The sequence below is a fragment of the Salvelinus alpinus genome, chromosome 8 (genome assembly GCF_045679555.1).
Source record: "Salvelinus alpinus chromosome 8, SLU_Salpinus.1, whole genome shotgun sequence".
Taxonomy (NCBI): domain Eukaryota; kingdom Metazoa; phylum Chordata; class Actinopteri; order Salmoniformes; family Salmonidae; genus Salvelinus; species Salvelinus alpinus.
The window spans coordinates 84,902,441-84,922,787 of NC_092093.1; the positions used below are offsets into that span (position 1 = coordinate 84,902,441).

The 20,347-nt window shown below is 46.5% G+C and overlaps 1 protein-coding gene across 11 annotated transcripts in view; it reads right to left on the minus strand.

Annotated features, from left to right (window-relative positions):
• LOC139583801 (protein scribble homolog) overlaps positions 1 to 20,347 on the minus strand; it is a 135,682-nt gene that overhangs the window by 55,302 nt on the left and 60,033 nt on the right. For all 11 annotated transcript variants that reach the window (XM_071415274.1, XM_071415275.1, XM_071415281.1 and 8 more), the window contains exons 3-15: positions 15,565 to 15,643; positions 14,468 to 14,557; positions 14,123 to 14,179; positions 12,206 to 12,269; positions 8,003 to 8,077; positions 6,914 to 7,058; positions 6,442 to 6,560; positions 6,073 to 6,272; positions 5,552 to 5,718; positions 4,896 to 5,023; positions 2,960 to 3,085; positions 2,554 to 2,730; positions 1,904 to 2,311 (exon numbers count right to left, since the gene is read on the minus strand). In XM_071415274.1, the coding sequence (XP_071271375.1) occupies positions 1,904 to 2,311; positions 2,554 to 2,730; positions 2,960 to 3,085; positions 4,896 to 5,023; positions 5,552 to 5,718; positions 6,073 to 6,272; positions 6,442 to 6,560; positions 6,914 to 7,058; positions 8,003 to 8,077; positions 12,206 to 12,269; positions 14,123 to 14,179; positions 14,468 to 14,557; positions 15,565 to 15,643 (1,835 nt within the window). The remainder of the gene's footprint in view (positions 1 to 1,903; positions 2,312 to 2,553; positions 2,731 to 2,959; positions 3,086 to 4,895; positions 5,024 to 5,551; positions 5,719 to 6,072; positions 6,273 to 6,441; positions 6,561 to 6,913; positions 7,059 to 8,002; positions 8,078 to 12,205; positions 12,270 to 14,122; positions 14,180 to 14,467; positions 14,558 to 15,564; positions 15,644 to 20,347) is intronic.

A 20,347-nucleotide genomic window follows, 5' to 3' on the forward strand; every position in this document is an offset into this window, starting at 1 on the left:
TTATCAAATGTTGTCAATGAGAATGTCCACTCTTGTTAGTTATTCTATGTCTTTCAACAGGTTACCGACTAGCGCCATCTGTGAATGTCTGAGAGAATCCTGCTTGTGTGGGACAGAGAGGGCAACGTAAAAGCACCCGAGTGCAAACTATAGGACTTCCTGTAAACAAACAAATCGTTTTTCCTATGCACAGCAACATGACATGCAATGTCAATCCAATCCAGTGCCAACAGTCCAAACTGAATGCAGGGTGACAAGACTGGGAGCTTCTAGGCATTTGAGTGTCTAGGGTGTGCATAGAGGCGAGCAGGCCACTAACATGTCAGCATGAAGAGAACTGGTGTGCAAAAGCTTTATTCAACTGTCTGTCAGCTTTATTAGGGCAAAAAAACACTAAAGGAAATCTAGCCCATGGTAGTCCTGGTTAATTTGAAATTGGGATACATGGTTAGGGCGCCAAGTTTTTCGTGACCAGGTGGCCCCAGTTAGTGTAGTCAACTTATCAGAAGAAGAAAAAACTTGGGGCTCCAAACACGACAACTACATAATAACATGATAGTGAGTGTGTACAGACCTGCCAACCTTGAATCATTTTTATGAGTGCCACTTCAGCACGGCGACGGGACCCCCGGCCCTGCGGACCTCACGACGGCTCTCGCGACACCCACACTGCTCAAATCACAGGCAAATGCACTTTTTTTATTGCCTAATAATGATGTTGGCAGAAGACTGCCTCAGTAGGAACGGTACGCAATAGACTTACGCGTACTTGGTAATTTGCTGCTAATTAGAAAGCTAACTAGAAGGTACAATCAAGGCTCTCCCTAGGATTTTCTGACAAAGTGGTGCTGATGTATGCCTAAGGTTGGGTAGGGTGGAGGTCCGTAGGGGGTCAGTCAACTTCCCCCTCAGGAAATAGGAGCATTTTACATTATTAAAAAAACCTCTAACTGCCATGTCCTGAAACCTAGTCTTAAATGATCAAACAATGTAACCAATACAAAGTCGTGTCTTTGATCCTAAATAAAAATTGAAATGGTCTCAATGACACTTGCAAAATTTAGGGGTAATGATTATTGTAATTAATAGGTGTCTATGTGTGAATAGTCTAGCGAAAATGTAAAACTGGCTTCTTAATTTTGTTTGGGAAGAAAATGAGGAATTACTCAATCACTGGATGCAACGTAGTAGTCCAGCTTACTGTAGGCTACTTGGAATGTGAAACTGAAATAGGCCTATATGAGCTTGTTCCAGATCTCCATCCCTGACCTCATCCATCCAGTTAAGTCTGACTACTAGGCCATTCAGCAACATGCCTGGTTGTCATTGGTGACCTGACCATTATCACATCAGCAGCAGCCTACTGGTGACACCGCTATATCAAGAGGACAAATCAACAACTGATTAATGAACATAGGCCTATTAACCTTTAAGTCTAACATAGCTTTCCGTGAACGACGGTTTTAGCGGAATAGCTCGCTCTGCCGTGTTTTGTCTCCATCAACGCAGCGACGTGCACTGAACTACCGTAACACCGCACAGGTCTCCTTTCTCATCAACGCGCTCGCGCCTACTGGCGTTGCGGACGTCAAAGCATGTTGGCAAGGAAGTGTTCTCGCCTAGTTGACTAAACGCTGTAGCTACACACCTTCACCGTAAAGACGCCTTCGCTAAGGAGCTAACTACAAAATAACAGTGTCTAATGTGCTTGACTAACACACACAATTTGGAAAATACAATTGCGTGCATAGAATGGAGAATTTGTGCAGGTTGGCAGGTCTGGTGTACGTTTTAGTTTTGTACTACAGCCCTACTCACCACGAGCCTATGTAGCCTGTATAGTAATTGTGTTTCCTACCCACCATCCCCTGAACCCCCCACCCCCACCCCGAGCCCAGTTTACCTTGACCGGCTGCAGGGAAGAGTTGACATGAAGCAGACTCCTATCCTCCTGCTCTGGCTCTTCTATTCTGTTGTGGCGCTGTGGAGTAACCATACACTCCTCCTCTTCCTCCTCCTCCTCCTCCTCCTCGGGGTCAGGGTGGTGCGAGGTGGGGTGTTGGGCCAGGTGAGCGTCGGGGCTGAAGCCCTGCAGTAACGCAGCCACCGCCTCGGGTTTTGGCAGCTTGGTAATCTTGAAGTGCTTCTTGTAGTGCGGCGTGTCCTTCCTGATCAGACGCTGCTTCTCCGTAGGGAACTGGGGCCTCTGTTCCTCTAGGTCGCTGCATGGGACCCCGTCCCCACCCTCCTCATCCTCACCGTCCTCAATCCCACCCCGGTATATGGGCTCCTCTGCAAAGTGCACCGTGGGCTGGCGGAAGAAGGGAAAGGATGGTGTGAGTGACGGGAGAGAAAGAAAGAGCAGGAGGGAAACGATCGTATTGAAGACAAGGATCCGTCTCACTAGTCACGGATATTTAGTTGACCTGACCAGGAGAAAGTGTATAACTAGGGTACAGAGGTTTCCTAGCTACGAAACGCCAGGTCTTCAATGACAGCACCAGTATTAGGAGAGGCGATTGAAACAGAGACTGTCGTAGTAGTGAAACTCACCTCTACATACTCCACCTCCATCTCGTCTAGCTCCTCCTCCTCACCACGCCCACTCACTAGGCTCTCCCTCGCTGTGGTAATCATGCACCGTCTCTCCTCGTGAGAGTTGGCAGAGGCTGTGCTGTTGGACGCCGCAGAGTCGTGGCTCTGATTGGACAGATTGCTCAGTCGTTTCTCCTGCAACCACCAATCACACGTCAGAATCCTCAGAACAACATGCTGGATAAGTGGCCAACAGGTACACACTTAGATTCTGTTTCAACAGTACACCTTTACCTATGATCTGTATGAACCATACCCATAGCACTGACGGTGTTTACCGAATGTATGCATTTAAAATGTTAAAAAGTTTCACTCACGGATCTCAAGTATGGTGGCATGTAGGATGTACAGTGGTGTGTTGTACCTCAGTACCAGGAGACTCTGGCTCTCCATCAGGACTGGATATGTGGGCCTCGTTCCTCTTCTCCTCAATCACCTTCTTCATGACCTTCAGCTCACTGGGGTGGGGCGTCGCCCGGCGCTGGAGACCCTGAACAGACACACGCGCACGAGAATCTGTCAATTCCCCAGACTGACAGTTCATCTACAGACACACAAGGAGGAGACCGCCTCAAAAAGACTTTTGCAAACTGTAAATTAGACCCAAGGACAAAGTACAACAAACTGACTCAAGGAAACTCAAAGACTGAGATGCCGAAACTATGACTGGAATGGAGTCCGCTACTGATTTTCTGACTGGATATCTCTCCACCATATTACTTTACCCTGTCATGCACTGTCAGAATGGAAAGGAAAGAAAGGACCATGAAAGGAAACTAAGTTATGAACCAGCCATAGAGCGCTTCATTTTAAAACGTGTTGGTTCGTGCAGTGCACGAGTCACATGAACGAAGCTCCTCATAAAGCACTGTTCATGTATTGTAAACTCAGCAAAAAAGAAATGTCCCTTTTTCGGGACCCTGTCATTAAGACACTAACAGCTTACAGAAGGTAGGCAATTAAGGTCACAGTTATGAAAACTAAAACACTAAAGAGGCCTTTCTACTGACTCTGAAAAACACCAAAAGAAAGATGCCCAGGGTCCCTGCTCATCTGCGTGAATGTGCCTTAGGCATGCTGCAAAGAGGCATGAGGACTACAGATGTGGCCATGGAAATAAATTGCAATGTCCGTACTGTGAGACGTCTAAGACTGCGCTACAGGGAGACAGGACGGACAGCTGATTGTCCTCGCAGTGGCAGACCACGTGTAACAACACCTGCACAGGATCGGTACATCCGAACATCACACCTGCGGGACAGGTACAGGATGGCAACAACAACTGCCCGAGTTACACCAGGAACGCACAATCCCTCAATCAGTGCTCAGACTGTCCGCAATAGGCTGAGAGGCTGGACTGAGGGCTTGTAGGCCTGTTGTAAGGCAGGTCCTCACCAGACATCACCGGCAAATGTCACCTATGGGCACAAACCCACTGTCGCTGGAACAGACAGGACTGGCAAAAAGCGCTCTTCACTGACGAGTCGCGGTTTTGTCTCACCAGGGGTGATGGTCGGATTTGCGTTTATTGTTGAAGGAATAAGTGTTACACTGAGGCCTGTACTCTGGAGCGGGATCGATTTGGAGGTGGAGGGTCCGTCATGGTCTGGGTCGGTGTGTCACAGCATCATCGGACTGAGCTTGTTGTCATTGCAGGCAATCTCAACGCTGTGCATTAAAGGGAAGACATCCTCCTCCCTCATGTGGTACCCTTCCTGCAGGCTCATCCTGACATGACCCTCCAGCATGACAATGCCACCAGCCAGACTGCTCGTTCTGACTGCTCGTTCTGACTGCTCGTTCTGTGCGTGATTTCCAAGGTAGGAATGCCAGTGTTCTGCCATGGTCAGCGAAGAGCCCGGATCTCAATCCCATTGAGTACGTCTGGGACCTGTTGGATCAGAGGGTGAGGGCTAGGGCCATTCCCCACAGAAATGTCCGGGAACTTGCAGGTGCCTTGGTGGAAGAGTGGGGTAACATCTCACAGCAAGAACTGGCAAATCTGGTGCAGTCCATGAGGAGGAGATGCACTGCAGTACTTAATGCACCTGGTGGCCACACCTGATACTGACTGTTACTTTTGATTTTTACCCCCCCCTTTGTTCAGGGACACATTATTCCATTTCTGTTAGTCACATGTCTGTGGAACTTGTTCAGTTTATGTCTCAGTTGTTGAATGTTGTTATGTTCACACAAATATTTACACATGTCAAGTTTGCTGAAAATAAACGCAGTTGACAGTGAGAGGACGTTTCTTTTTTTTGCCGAGTTTATATGTATAAGTGTATTAGTAGTCTTACCCTGCGCTCGGCAGCCGCCTCATCGTCCTCATCCTGCTTGGTAGTCTCCTCCTGGAACTGGATAACTGACACCCGGTTCAGGTTGCTGTCTATCCAGCTGTCGTCCACACCGTTCTGCAGCAGGTTCTCTGTAGGGAGACAGGATGGAGAGGGACTGGGTTACAAAAACAGCTTACAGGATAATCACTTTTCCTGGATTGAAACGGTCATCGTTGTGGTACAGGGGAGTTGTGGTGTTATGAGAACAGCGTAAGAACATTTGGGTTGAGAGTGACAGGAGAGCAAGAAGGACTCTGGGAGAGGAATGTGCTGCTCAGTGTAAAATTGCACTCTGGTTCTATTTTCAAGATTTCGATACGCAGCTCACACTTGATAAAGTAGCTTGTGACCTGCTCGCGCTGGCCAAAAGTTTCCAGCGTCACGGGTTAAAAAACAGACTGATTTTGCAACACCCCAGTGCAGCTCCTATGTTAGAGGAAGTAAAGGGAAGAGGATATGCAGTGAAGGAGGATTTCGGTTAAGTTGGTAAATAGTGAGTAGCCCAGGAAAAAGTAGAGATGGAGAACCGAGCGTGATAGAGATGTGAGAGAGGAGGAGGAAGATGATGATGGCATAAAGATGATGTCCACCAGGAGGTAGGTGTAGGGCTAACTCACCCAGGCTGGGGGAGGGCTGCTGGGGCAACAGGTAGCAGGTGAGCACCTTCTCCCCGGTGCTCTTGTCGTCCTCCGTCTGGAACTTGAGCATGGGCTGGGACTGGTTCTCTGCCAGCCACATGGCCTTCAGGTTGAGGTTGGCCAGGGCAAACGGCAGGTTCTGTAACCTGGGGACACCACACAACAACATGGACAAATCATATGGAAAGTACTATTCTGAAGAATAGTCCGGTGTTGCTCAGTTGGAAGAACATTGTGTTTGCAACGTCAGGATTGTGTGTTCCATTCCTGCTGGGGCCACCCATATGAAAATATATGCATGCACTACTATAAGTCACTGAGAGAAAAAAAATGTCATTATTATTTGTATTATTATATCATTATTAGACTATAAGACTTGATAAAGGATCAAGAGAAGCTCGGACTACTTGAGAAGTGGAGTCACTAGATATGTTATTACAGGAGAGAAGTCTACCAACACCAGTGATTTACGGGACCTATACGGGGTGTAGAAGGGTTACCTGTTCCCTGCCACGTCCAGAACATGGAGCTCGGTGGCGTCAGCCAGCTCAGCGGGCAATTTCGCCACGCGGTTGTCTCTGAGGGAGAGCACGTTGAGGCTGGCACAACCACCCAGCTCATCAGGCACGTCGCCCAGCCGGTTGCGGTCCACATTCAGGTTGGTCAGCTTCTTCAACTTGCCCAGCGAGCGAGGCAGAGTCTATTGAATAAAAATGCACAATATTTTTATTCTATTTTTATTGAATGGATGTTAAAAGTTATGCATCTCAAGGGAGATGTTGAAAGGACAAGGCCGGGAGTCTCGGGACAAGGCACATATAGTACTGTACATTTGTTTTGAGCCAGCAAACTGTGGTTCTAAAATGTACCTGTAAGAGGTTCTCGGTCAGTACGAGTTCCGTCAGGTTCTCACACTCTCCTATGGCGTCACTCAGGTGGGTCAGTCGGTTCTGGTCCACTTTCAGGATGGACAGCTGCTTCAGAGAGCCTAATGAACATGACCCAGGTCAATTAACATCACAAGCCTTTGAGTCAGTATATATGTATCATTTCCCCAGTAGGGGGCAGTATGGTTTTCAGTGCATTACCTTCTATTACATCCAAGCAATGAATATGCCCATGCCCATGGGTCTAATTCAACAGTACTTGGTAAAAAGCACACACCTTGACAAAGTACTTTGAAAAACTCAGTTTAGTCTGACAATGAAGCTACTGTGTAAACCAGTTCAGGTGAATAAGCCACCATACAACGGGACTGCGAATGCCATCAGGCAACTTTTCCTCCCTCTCTCCCCATCTACCTCCTTCCCCCGCTCTCTCCCATCTCTCGCTCTTCCTCACCTATGCTGTCGGGCACCACCTCCAGGAGGTTGTGTGTGAGCAGCAGGTCAGTGAGGGCCAGCAGGCCGCTGAGCTCCGAGGGCAACTCCTCCAGTCGGTTCTCTGACACGTCTAGACACACTAGTCTCTGCAGGTTCCCCAGCTCCTACAGACACACACACAAATCAATGTCGTTTTTAGTGTGAATACTCCCACTGAAATGTATGTGGTAGGTTTCCTGCTAGGCTTGGGCAGTATCCAGATTACCATACCTTCATACCGACCTTGTGCCATACCGAGATATTCATAACTAGACACAAGGGGCGCTATTTTCAAACCCCACTGCCAACATGTACATGTACAATCCTTTAGAGAATGCTAACTAAATGCTAACGTGCACATTGCGAACATTTTATAAAGTCTCTGACCTAAAGTATTTACAGGACAGACGTCCCGGCTTATAAAGTTATACAAGTAACTCAATGCTAATAATAGTTTGCTGCATGCACAAAACCAACACTAGACAGCAAGGCTCTTGATCCAGGAGGGGCCTCTCTGCTGTTACCAAGCAAAGCTTGCTTTTGGAAGAAGCTAACCACTTAGCTAGTAAGCTAACTAGCTACTAAAATAGCAAACCAAATGCTCAACTGCAGAGCATTTAGCACAGTTTACTTTATAGGTATAAGATACAGTATCTAGATACAGCATCTAGCTGGCAAACACTTAGTTGTGAGTTCCATACTGTAACTAGATCACCTGGCGCATGCTGCACAACAGTGAGTGAGTGAGTGACTCTTGTATTTGTGTGCTTGTAAACAAAATCACATGACTGGGGACTTCCGGGAAAATGAATGACACGATCTTCTTTATCTCCTAACGTATTGCACAAGTTGACTGCAGGTATTTACTTCAAAACGTAGCTACAAATATTCAAATGTATACAAAATAAAACGTCAAAGAAATTGTTTCAACGGTAATGAAAAACCATCTCGTGGCTACTTCCAAATATCCCAGTATAAGGCATACCGCCCAAGCCTATTTCATTCTGAGCAATGTTCTGGTTCTAAGCGAATAAGAAGGGTATGGATGCCACGCCAGGACCGTACTCACTAGTGGCAAAGAGGAGAGCTGGTTGCGGTCCAACCACAGCTCCCGTAGGTTAGGGAGAGCACCAAGTGTGTCCGGCTGTTGGAGATAGACAGAGGGGAAAAAAGAGAAAAGAAAGGTAAACAGAGGGCCCAAAGTTGTCTTTGCTCTGCTTCTAGAGCTCATCCACTATACTTAAATATGCATCATTTGGGAAGGGGAGAGGGGGCGGCTACATAAACACACATCATACACCCCAAATACCACCGCTCTGGTGGAGTCCCCAAATGGCTGTGGGAAGGGGCAAGATTCACCTGACAAGACAATCAATCATATACACACACCCTGTGCCTGTTCGCTATGCCCACAAACCACACAGAAAAAAAAGCATGTTTTTATCCAAAACAAGATGCTTGCCGTAGCCCGTGTCCTGCTCCAATTCAATTTTTTTTTAAACGAGGCGCAATTCATTTGGGCTCCAAAAAAGCCATTGGGAATCAATCCCAGAAAACAAAACCTGTAAAATGACCCCAGATTGTATTTGAGTGACGCGTTACATTAAAAGACTAGCATGCCTGTGAGGGATGAACAATGTGCAGTATGACAGGCAGACAGCCAGGCTGCAGCATGACGTCAGGTTGTTTGCTCAGCCTACGCCCGTCAGCTCAACAGGCATTATTTACCCTGTACATTGAGATGACTAGCCAGGCAGGCGTTCCCATGCTAGAAGAAGCAGGACTCAAGTGCAACATATTACCTACAGAGCGCACTACATTTGACCAGGGCCCCATCCCTTTTCCCTACATAGTACACTACTTTTGCCCAGGGACCATAGTAATGCACTATATAGGGAATAGGGTGCCATGTGGGACGCATTCATAGCACACAGGGGCCCTAATGTCCAACAGACCGTTTCCAAGCCATTGTGTTTGTTTGTGGGCTAGATATGTGGATTAGATGGGTGCTTGTGGTGGGGAAATGTAAGAAGGGTGTTTGGGTAGTGTGATGTGTGTGTGTGTGTGCGCGCACGCCCGCACTGGACATCAGGGTTGGGGTCAACTCAAATTGAAGGCAGTCAATTCAGGAAGTAAACTTTAATTCCCATAAATAAATAATAATGTACATCTATAGTCAATAACTTCTCAATAAACAGAAAAGGAGAAGCTATGTCAGGTTTTTCTGGATTTGAAAATCAAATCACCGACTTCAATTCAAATTGACCCCAACCAAAGATGGTTTAGTACGAAGTAGAAACTGTTGTCCAATAGAAATCCCTGATCACGGTTGTAGGCGAGCGATATCACAGCTCATACCCACAGCAACGATTAAAACATTCCCAAACCAGAAACCGTGGATTGACGGCAGCTTTCGCGTGAAACTGAAAGCGCGAACCACTGCTTTTAACCAGGGCAAGGTGACCGGAAGCATGACCGAATACAAACAGTGTAGCTATTCTCTCCGCAAGGCAATCAAACAGGCTAAGTCCCAGTACAGAGACAAAATCGAGTCGCAATTCAACAGCTCAGACACAAGAGGTATGTGGCAGGGTCTACAGTCAATCACGGATTACAAAAAGAAAACCAGCCCCGTCGCGGACCAGGATGTCTTGCTCCCAGACAGGCTAAACAACTTTTTTGCCCGCTTTGAGGACAATACAGTGCCACTGACACGGCCCCCTACCAAAACCTGCGGGCTCTCCTTCACTGCAGCCGAGGTGAGTAAAACATTTAAACGTGTTAACCCTCGCAAGGCTGCAGGCCCAGACGGCATTCCCAGCCGCGTCCTCAGAGCATGCGCAGACCAGCTGGCTGGTGTGTTTACGGACATATTCAATCAATCCTTATCCCAGTCTGCTGTTCCCACATGCTTCAAGAGGGCCACCATTGTTCCTGTTCCCAAGAAAGCTAAGGTAACTGAGCTAAACGACTACCGCCCCGTAGCACTCACTTCCGTCATCATGAAGTGCTTTGAGAGACTAGTCAAGGACCATATCACCTCCACCCTACCGGACACCCTAGACCCACTCCAATTTGCTTACCGACCCAATAGGTCCACAGACGACGCAATCGCAACCACACTGCACACTGCCCTAACCCATCTGGACAAGAGGAATACCCATGTGAGAATGCTGTTCATCGATTACAGCTCAGCATTTAACACCATAGTACCCTCCAAACTCGTCATCAAGCTCGAGACCCTGGGTCTCGACCCCGCCCTGTGCAACTGGGTCCTGGACTTCCTGACGGGCCGCCCCCAGGTGGTGAGGGTAGGTAACAACATCTCCACCCCGCTGATCCTCAACACTGGGGCCCCACAAGGGTGCGTTCTGAGCCCTCTCCTGTACTCCCTGTTCACCCACGACTGCGTGGCCATGCACGCCTCCAACTCAATCATCAAGTTTGCAGATGACACTACAGTGGTAGGCTTGATTACCAACAACGACGAGACGGCCTACAGGGAGGAGGTGAGGGCCCTCGGAGTGTGGTGTCAGGAAAATAACCTCACACTCAACGTCAACAAAACAAAGGAGATGATTGTGGACTTCAGGAAACAGCAGAGGGAGCACCCCCCTATCCACATCGACGGGTCAGTAGTGGAGAAGGTGGAAAGTTTTAAGTTCCTCGGTGTACACATCACGGACAAACTGAATTGGTCCACCCACACAGACAGCGTTGTGAAGAAGGCGCAGCAGCGCCTCTTCAACCTCAGGAGGCTGAAGAAATTCGGCTTGTCACCAAAAGCACTCACAAACTTCTACAGATGCACAATCGAGAGCATCCTGTCGGGCTGTATCACCGCCTGGTACGGCAACTGCTCCGCCCACAACCGTAAGGCTCTCCAGAGGGTAGTGAGGTCTGCAGAACGCATCACCGGGGGGCAAACTACCTGCCCTCCAGGACACCTACACCACCCGATGTCACAGGAAGGCCATAAAGATCATCAAGGACAACAACCACCCAAGCCACTGCCTGTTCACCCCGCTATCATCCAGAAGGCGAGGTCAGTACAGGTGCATCAAAGCAGGGACCGAGAGACTGAAAAACAGCTTCTATCTCAAGGCCATCAGACTGTTAAACAGCCACCACTAACATTTAGCGGCCGCTGCCAACATACTGACTCAACTCCAGCCACTTTAAAAATGGGAATTGATGGAAATTATGTAAAAATGTACCACTAGCCACTTTAAACAATGCCAATTAATATAATGTTTACATACCCTACATTACCCATCTCATATGTATATACTGTACTCTATATCATCTACTGCATCTTGCCATCTTTATGTAATACATGTAGCACTAGCCACTTTAAACTATGCCACTTTATGTTTACATACCCTACAGTACTCATCTCATATGTATATACCGTACTCTATACCATCTACTGCATCTTGCCTATGCCGTTCTGTACCACCACTCATTCATATATCTTTATGTACATATTCTTTATCCCTTTACACTTGTGTGTGTGTATAAGGTAGTAGTTGTGGAATTGTTAGGTTAGATTACTTGTTGGTTATTACTGCATTGTCGGAACTAGAAGCACAAGCATTTCGCTACACTCGCATTAACATCTGCTAACCATGTGTATGTGACTAATAAAATTTGATTTGATTTGAAACACGTAATCGGGTCGAACGGTCATCTCGCTCTAAACTCCACATGTACAGGCCGTCAAACAAAAAGCACTCTTTCGATAAAGTTGTTTTTGACAAAAATGGTTGTAGTAATGACATGTTCGCCTACTTAAAACATTGGTTTGAATGTTGTGCCTTTAGAAATCGAAAAAATGAAGGAATCATTTTTTACTTTTCTCATCGACTTTTCAAACCCCAAACCCGGTCTGGTGTGTAAAGTCTACTTCACAAGCGTTCCCGGAATGTCGGGTCTCTAGGTTTATAAAAGCTGTACCCCAACCCTGCTGGACATCCAGGGTGTACGATCCTGTGTGGCATGTCCTGTGAGCTGTATATCTAACCAGCTTCTATGCGAGACGTGTTTTTGTGGTACAGCATAAACCAGAGTCAAGGGTGCGTATTTTTCTATGGCCTCCATGCATGTTGAGAACGTGAGTTATTGTCATGCTGTATATCACACATCCTTTACATAGTGTCGCCGTTGCAAATGGCACCCTATTCCCTATGTAGTTAACCACTTTTGACCAGGGCCCTGGTCAAAAGTAGTGCACAATATAGGGAACAGAGTGCTATTTAGAGCTTGTCCTTACCAACACATCCAGTTCATTGCTGCCCAGGTCCAGATGCTCCAGTTTCACCAGGAAAGAGAGTGACCTTGATAAGCGAGAGAAACACATAAATCATAGAAAACACTGATGTAATGGGGACCACTGCACACTCAGACGACACGGTCGAGTTAAAACTCACTCAGCGTTGTGAATATACAGTGCCTAGGGCATTTTTTCATAATCTACACAGAATACTGCATAATGACAAAGCGAAAACAGGTTTAGAAATTTTAGCAAATACATTTTTTTTTAAACTAACAGAAAAACCTGATTTACATAAGTATTCAGACACTTTGCTATGAGACTCGAAATTGAGCTCAGGTGCAGACTGTTTCTATTGATCATCCTTGAGATGTTTCTACAACTTGGAGTCCATCTGGGGTGAATTCAATTGACTGGACATGATTTGGAAAGGCACACACCTGTCTATATAAGGTCCCACAGTTGACAGTGCATGTCAGAGCAAAAACCAAGCCATGAGGTCGAAGGAATTGTCCGTAGAGCTTCGAGAGAGGATTGTGTCGAGGCACAGATCTGGGGAAGGGTACCATAACATTTCTGCAGCTTTGAAGGTCCCCAAGAACACAATGGCCTCATCATTCTTAAATGGAACAAGTCTGGAACCACGTAGACTCTTCCTAGAGCTGCCCGCCCGGCCAAACTGAGCAATCGGGGGAAAAGAGCCTTTGTGAGGACAGACGGAAGCCAATCCTCAGTAAAAGGCACATGAAATCCCGCTTGGAGTTGGCCAAAAGGCACCTAAAGACCCTCAAACCATGAGAAACAAGTTCTGTTCTGATGAAACCAAGATTGAACTCTTTGGCCTGAATGCCAAGCGTCACATCTGGAGGAAACCTGGCACCATCCCTACGGTGACTCATGGTGGTGGCAGCATCATGCTGCGGGGATGTTTTTCAGCGGTAGGGACTGGGAGGCTATTCAGGTTTGAGTGAAAGATGAACAAAGCAAAGTACAGAGAGACCCTTGATGAAGTCCTGAGTGCTCTGGAGAAGGTTTTCAGACTGGGGCGAAGGTTCACCTTCCACCAGGACAACGATCCTAAGCACACATCCAAGACAACTCAGGAGTTGCTTCGAGACAAGTCTCAATGTCCTTGAGCGGCCCAGCCAGAGCCCGGACTTGAACCCGATTGAACATATCTGGAGAGACCTGAAAATAGCTGTGCAGTAACACTCCCCATCCAACCTGACAGAGAAAAATGGGGGAAACTCCCCAAATATAGATGTGCCAAGCTTGAGGCTGTAATCGCTGCCAAAGGTGTTTCAACAAAGTACTGAGTAATTTTTATTTTACATTGATTTAACTAGGCAAGTCAGTTAAGAACAAATTCTTATTTACAATGACGGCCTACTGGGGAACAGTGGGTTAACCGCCTTCATCAGGGGCAGAACAACAGATTTTTACCTTGTCAGCTCGGGGATTCGATCCAGCAACCTTTCGGTTACTGGCCCAACGCTCTAACCACTAGGTTACCTGCCGCCCCAAAAGGGGTCTGAATACTTTCCAAAAGCACACTGTATTTATAATCTATATATAAATACATCAATAATGTATTTGAATGGCGACTTCTGGACTGTTACAGTCTGGACCAGATAGGCTAACTGATAACCATCACGCCCAATCATTGACACATTCCCACACAGTCACACACATGACAAGCTGGTCATTCAGCACACATGTACAGTCTGTCCCTCTCACAACAACTGTATCCATAGTGAAGAGAGCAAATAATGTTGTTTGCTAGTGAACAGATAGACTATAGAGGACTTTGTGCTTCAAATCACCAGTCATATCATCAAGGTCTCCTTTCTAGGAAATAACCACCTTCCCTAGCATGGAGGGTGGCTGGGACTATGCCAGGCTAAAGAGGGCACTTACGTGGGCAGGGACTTGAGCAGGTTCTCCCTGAGCTCCAGCGTCACCAGGTTGGCCAGGCTGCAGGAGAGAGGGAAGAGAGGATGAGAGAAGAGGAGGAGGAGTTAGTCAGATGGAGTGTCTGATGGTCCTGGTTAACTTTGCATGGCGATTGCTCTCGTCCAACCGGTCACGCAGTCAGTCTGTCTGAGAACCCACTGTGTCATGTAATTACGCCTTTACCAAGGTCTGTCATTTTACAGCACGAGGAGGCCGAATGTTTAGAGTAAGAAGGAAACCTGTGTCGGAGTTGGTTCAAACACCCATGCATGCATATTTTTTATTTTGTTGGTGTGTGTGTGCACTTACTTTCCTATGTCGTTGGGCAGTGTCTGCAATGACACGTCGTTAAGGGCCAGGTGGGCGAGCCCTCTGAGCTGAGTGAAACCATCAGGCAACCTGGTGATGAGGACAGAAAGGGAGAGAGGAAAACAGATGGAGAGAAACACAGGGGGAAAAATGGCCCTTTAACACCAGCCCTTGAAGCACTTGGAACAGCTGCCTCATCTGCCTATGGTAGCATCCCAAATAGCACCCGGTGCACTTTTTAGTAGTGCACTATATAGGAAAAGGGTGCCATTAGGGATGCAGCGTAAGTGGCCAGATCCATCTGTCAAAGCACTCACCATCACCACTCCTGTTAACAGTTCCTTTCTTATTCTATAGGAGAAGTAAAAGCAGGGAGATGGTTGCCTTGCCAAAAGCATTATACTTCTACAGTATACTTAAACGCCATGTTAAAAGGTGCAAAGCAGCCGTTTTTTTATCAATATATTACCATTTCTCAAGCAATCATTTTGCTAGGACTGTCTGGGAGTGGTCTGAGTGGGGAGGGGACAAGTGAAAACTAGCTTATATTAGCAGAGAGGCTTGGAACGCTTTCGTATTGGTCTATTAACTAATTAACCGTGGCGTAGCCATGCAGGCCAAAACATGCTGAAATGTCAGGCAGTCTTTTCAAACAGCTCTTAGACTAAAAGGGCATTATCATTACTTTCACTATATCACAGTATTATTCCAACCGCAGTATGGAAATATGGACACAGGAAATCATGCTTTTGACTGTACTGGGCCTTTAATGTAGTTTCAAGGTCAGCGAACAGCATACTGTAGCCTCACAAAGCCTTGTTCTCCTCCAGGTGTTTTGCTCATGTACTGTACATAATCTAATACTGAGAAAGGGCCTGCTCTGAGCCTTTGACACATCTGGGCAACCACTATCTGCACAGTTCGCTGCACATTTGTTTCATTGTCTTGAGCTGTTTATCTTCAGGCCATTATGGAAAGGAAATAATCACAACACGGCACAAAGCACACGTATGACAGTGACCTCCCCCATATATCTCAAAGGCATTAACACAATGGCAACAGCAGAGAGAGAGGTGGTACTGGACTGATCCACTAACTTGGAGAGGGGGTTTCCACTGAAGTCTGCAATCTCCAATGCCTTGCAGAACTTAATGCTCTCGGGGATCTCAGGAATGTCTGTGGACAGAGACAGAGACAAAGATTAGAGAGGGGGAGCACAGTCAGATATATCTATACTGTATACTGCTTTTCCTGTCACCTGCTATATGATATGTACACCAAGGACACGAGAGGGAAAATACTATTTCCATTGTGTGTGTGTGTGTGTGTGTGTGTGTGTTGAGTTGCAAAATGAGAAACATTTTGAGATCGGTTTGACGTAAACAATCAAGGGCGGAATTGACTTCTGCCATTGATTTGTGGGGTTTACAGTGCATTCGGAAAGTATTCAGACAGCTTCACTTTTCCACATTGTGTTATGTTACAAATCAAATGTTAGTCACATGCGCCGAATACAGGTGTAGACCTTACAGTGAAATACTTACTTACGAGACCCTAACCAACAATGCGGTTTAAAAAAATACGGATAAGAATAAGAAATAAAAGTAACAAGTAATTAAAGAGCAGCAGTAAAATAACAATAGCGAGACTATATACAGGGGGGTACCGGTACAGAGTCAATGTGCGGGGGCACCGGTTAGCTGCAGTAATACGTACATGTAGGTAGGGTTATTAAAGTGACTACGCATAGATGATAACAACAGAGAGTAGCAGCGGTGTAAAAGGTGGGGAGGGGGGCAATGCAAATAGTCTGGGTAGCTATTTGATTAGATGTTCAGGAGTCTTATGGCTTGGGGGTAGAAGCTGTTTAGAAGCCTCTTGGACCTAGATTTGGCGCTCCGGTACCGCTTGCCGTGCGGTAGCAGAGAGAACAATCTATGACTAGGGTGGCTGTAGTCTTTGACAATTTTTAGGGCCTTCCTCTGACACCGCCTGGTATAGAAATCCTGGATGACAGGAAGCTTGGACCCAGTGATGCCATGGGCCGTTCGCACTACCCTCTGTAGTGCCTTGCGGTCGGAGGCCGAGCAGTTGCCACATCAGGCAGTGATGCAACCAGTCAGGATGCTCTCGATGGTGCAGCTGTAGAACGTTTTGAGGATCTGAGGACCCATGCCAAATCTTTTCAGTCTCCTGAGAGGGAAAAGGTTTGTGCGTGAGTGCTATGGGTGGGTAGTCATTTAGACAGGTTACCGTAGTGTTCTTTGGCACAGGCACTATGGTGGTCTGCTAAAAACATGTTGGTATTACAGACTCGGACAGGGAGAGGTTGAAAATGTCAGTTAAGACACTTGCCAGTTGGTCAGCGCATGCTCTCAGTACACGCCCTGTTAATCCATCTGGCCCTGGGGCCTTGTGAATGTTGACCTGTTAAAAGGTCTTACCCACATCGGCTGCGGAAAGCGTGATCACACAGTCTTCCGGAACAGCTGGTGTTTTCATGCATGTTTCAGTGTTATTTGCCTCGAAGCGAGCACAGAAGTGGTTTAGCTCATCTGGTAGGCTCGTGTCACTGGGCAGCTCTCGGCTGTGCTTCCCTTGAAGTCTAATGGTTTACACGCCCTGCCACGACTCGATCTTAGTCCTGTTTTGATGCTTTGCCTGCTTGATGGTTCATCGGAGGGCATAGCGGGATTTCTTATAAGCATCCGGGTTATAGTTCTGCTCCTTGAAAGCGGCAGCTCTAGCCTTTAGCTCAGTGCGGATGTTGCCTGTAATCCATGGCTTCTGGTTGGGGTATGTACGTACGGTCACCGTGGGGACAACGTCATCGATGCACTTATTGATGAAGCCAATGACTGATGTGGTGTACTCCTCAAAGCCATCGGAGGAATGCCGGAACATATTCCAGTCTGTGCTAGCAAAACAGTCCTGTAACTTAGCATCTGCTTCATCTGACCACTTTTTTTTATTGATCTAGTCACTGGTGCATTCTGCTATAATTTTTGCTTGTAAGCAGGAATCAGGAGGATAGAATTATGTTTTCTTGAATGCTTATGTCGGAATACAGCTCATTCAATGCTGTCTTAGTGCCAGCCTCTGACTGTGGTGGTATGTAAACAGCTACGAAAAATATATTATTAAAACTCTAGGAAGAAAGAGTATCTCATGATAAGCTGTAGACCACACTACCTCAGGCAAGCAATAGCTCGAGACTTCCTTAGATATCGACACCTACTCATTCAAGGGTTTTTCTTTATTTTTACGTTTATGTTAAACAAATAAAAAATATATTTTATATATGAGATAGCCACACTTTCATGCTTCATGCTGACCAAACCGGACATGTGCGCCATTGCGCTGTTGATTTTGTACCCCCATACCATTTCACGCATGTTGAAATATCAAAACAAACTCAACCAATTATATTAAATTTGGGTACAGGTCGAAAAGCATTCAACATTTAAGACAACTTAGCTAGCTAGCTTGCTGTTGCTAGCTATTTTTTCCTGGGATATAAACATTGGGTTGTTATTTTACCTGAAATTCACAAGGTCCTCTACTCCGAAAATTAATCCACAGATAAAACGGTAAACCGAATTCCTCGTCATCTCTCCTTCCTCTGGCTTCTTTTTTTACTTCTTTGGACTTTATAAGGAGGTTGGCAACCAACTTTACGGTGAATTACTACAACCGACTGGAGTGTGGACGTCAGTTCATCTTTCAATCACCCACGTGTGTATATGCTCCTAAAAACCAATGAGGAGATGGGAGAGGCCGGACTTGCAGCGCGTTGAGCGTCACAAATATAACCTATTTCTATTTTAGCGCCTGCCCACGCAGACGCTCGCTGATGCGCCGAGCAGTGTGGGTGCAATGATTGAATGTGTACATTTATTTTGCACGCGATGCGAGCAGTGTGGTCAGCATGTTTGCTTTGATGACAGCTTTGCACACTCTTGGCATTCTCTCAGATTCATGAGGTCACCTGGAATGCATTTCAATTAATAGCTGTGCCTAGTTAAAAGTTAATTTGTTTAATTTATTTACTTCTTAACGCGTTTGAGGCAATCAGTTGTGTTGTGACAAGGTAGGGGTGGTATACAGAAGATAGCCCTATTTGGTAAAAAACCAAGTCTATATTATGGTAAGAACAGCTCAAATAAGAAAAGAGAAGACATGAAAGTCAGTCAATCAAATGTATTTGTCACATACACATGGTTAGCAGGTGTTAATGCAAGTGTAGCGAAATGCTTGTGCTTCTAGTTCCGACCATGCAGTAATATCTAACAAGTAATATAACCTAACAATTTCACAACAACTACCTTATACACAAAAGTGTAAAGGAATGAATACGAATATGTACATTAAAATATAAAAATGAGTGATGGCCGAACGGCATAGGCAAGATGCAGTAGATGGTATAGAGTACAGTATATACATATGAGATGAGTAATGTAGGGTATGTAAACATTATATAAAGTGGTATTGTTTAAAGTGATACATTACATCAAGATGGCAAGATGCAGTAGATGGTATAGCGTACAGTATATACATATGAGATGAGTAATGTAGGGTATGAGAACATTATATAATATAAAGTGGCAAGTGATAAATTGATTACATCCAATTTTTCCATTATTAAAGTGGCTGGAGTTGAGTCAGTATGTTGGCAGCAGCCACTCAATGTTAGTGATGGCTGTTTAACAGTCCGATGGCCTTGAGATAGAAGCTGTTTTTCAGTCTCTCGGTCCCAGCTTTGATGCACCTGTACTGACCTCGCCTTCTGGATGATAGCAGGGTGAACAGGCAGTGGCTCGGGTGGTTGTTGTCCTTGATGATCTTTTTGGCCTTCCTGTGACATCGGGTGGTGTAGGTGTCCTGGAGGGCAGGTAGTTTGCCCCCCGGTAATGCGTTGTGCAGACCTCACTACCCTCTGGCGAGCCTTATGGTTATGGGCGGAGCAGTTGCCGTACCAGGCCGTACCAGCCCGACAGGATGCTCTCGATTGTGCATCTGTAAAAGTTTGTGAGGGTTTTTGGTGATAAGCCGAATTTCTTCAGCCTCCTGAGGATGAAGAGGCGCTGCTGCGCTTTCTTCACCACGCTGTCTGTGTGGGTGGACCACTTCAGTTTGTCCGTGACGTGTACGCCGAGGAACTTAAAACTTTCCACCTTCTCCACTACTGTCCCGTCAATGTAGATAGGGGGTTGCTCCCTCTGCTGTTTCCTGAAGTCCACGATCATCTCTATAAATTTGTTGACATTGAGTGTGAGGTTATTTTCCTGACACCACACTCCGAGGGCCCTCACCTCCTCCCTGTAGGCCGTCTCGTCGTTGTTGGTAATCAAGCCTACCACTGTAGTGTCGTCTGCAAACTTGATGACTGAGTTGGAGGCGTGCATGGCCACGCAGTCGTGGGTGAACAGTGTTGAGGATCAGCTGGGTGGAGATGTTGTTACCTACCCTCACCACCTGGGGGCGGCAAGTCGGGAAGTCCAGGACCCAGTTGCACAGGGCGGCGTCGAGACCCAGGGTCTATGGTGTTAAATGCTGAGCTGTAATCGATGAACAGCATTCTTACATAAGTATTCCTCTTGTCCCAGATGGGTTAGGGCAGTGTGCAGTGTGATGGCGATTGCGTCATCTGTGGACCTATTGGGGCGGTAAGCAAATTGGAGTGGGTCTAGGGTGTCAGGTAGGGTGGAGGTGATATGGTCCTTGACTAGTCTCTCAAAGCACTTCATGATGACGGAAGTGAGTGCTACAGGGCGGTAGTCATTTAGCTCAGTTACCTTAGCTTTCTTGGGAACAGGAACAATGGTGGCCCTCTTGAAGCATGTGGGGACAGCAGACTGGGATAAGGATTGATTGAATATG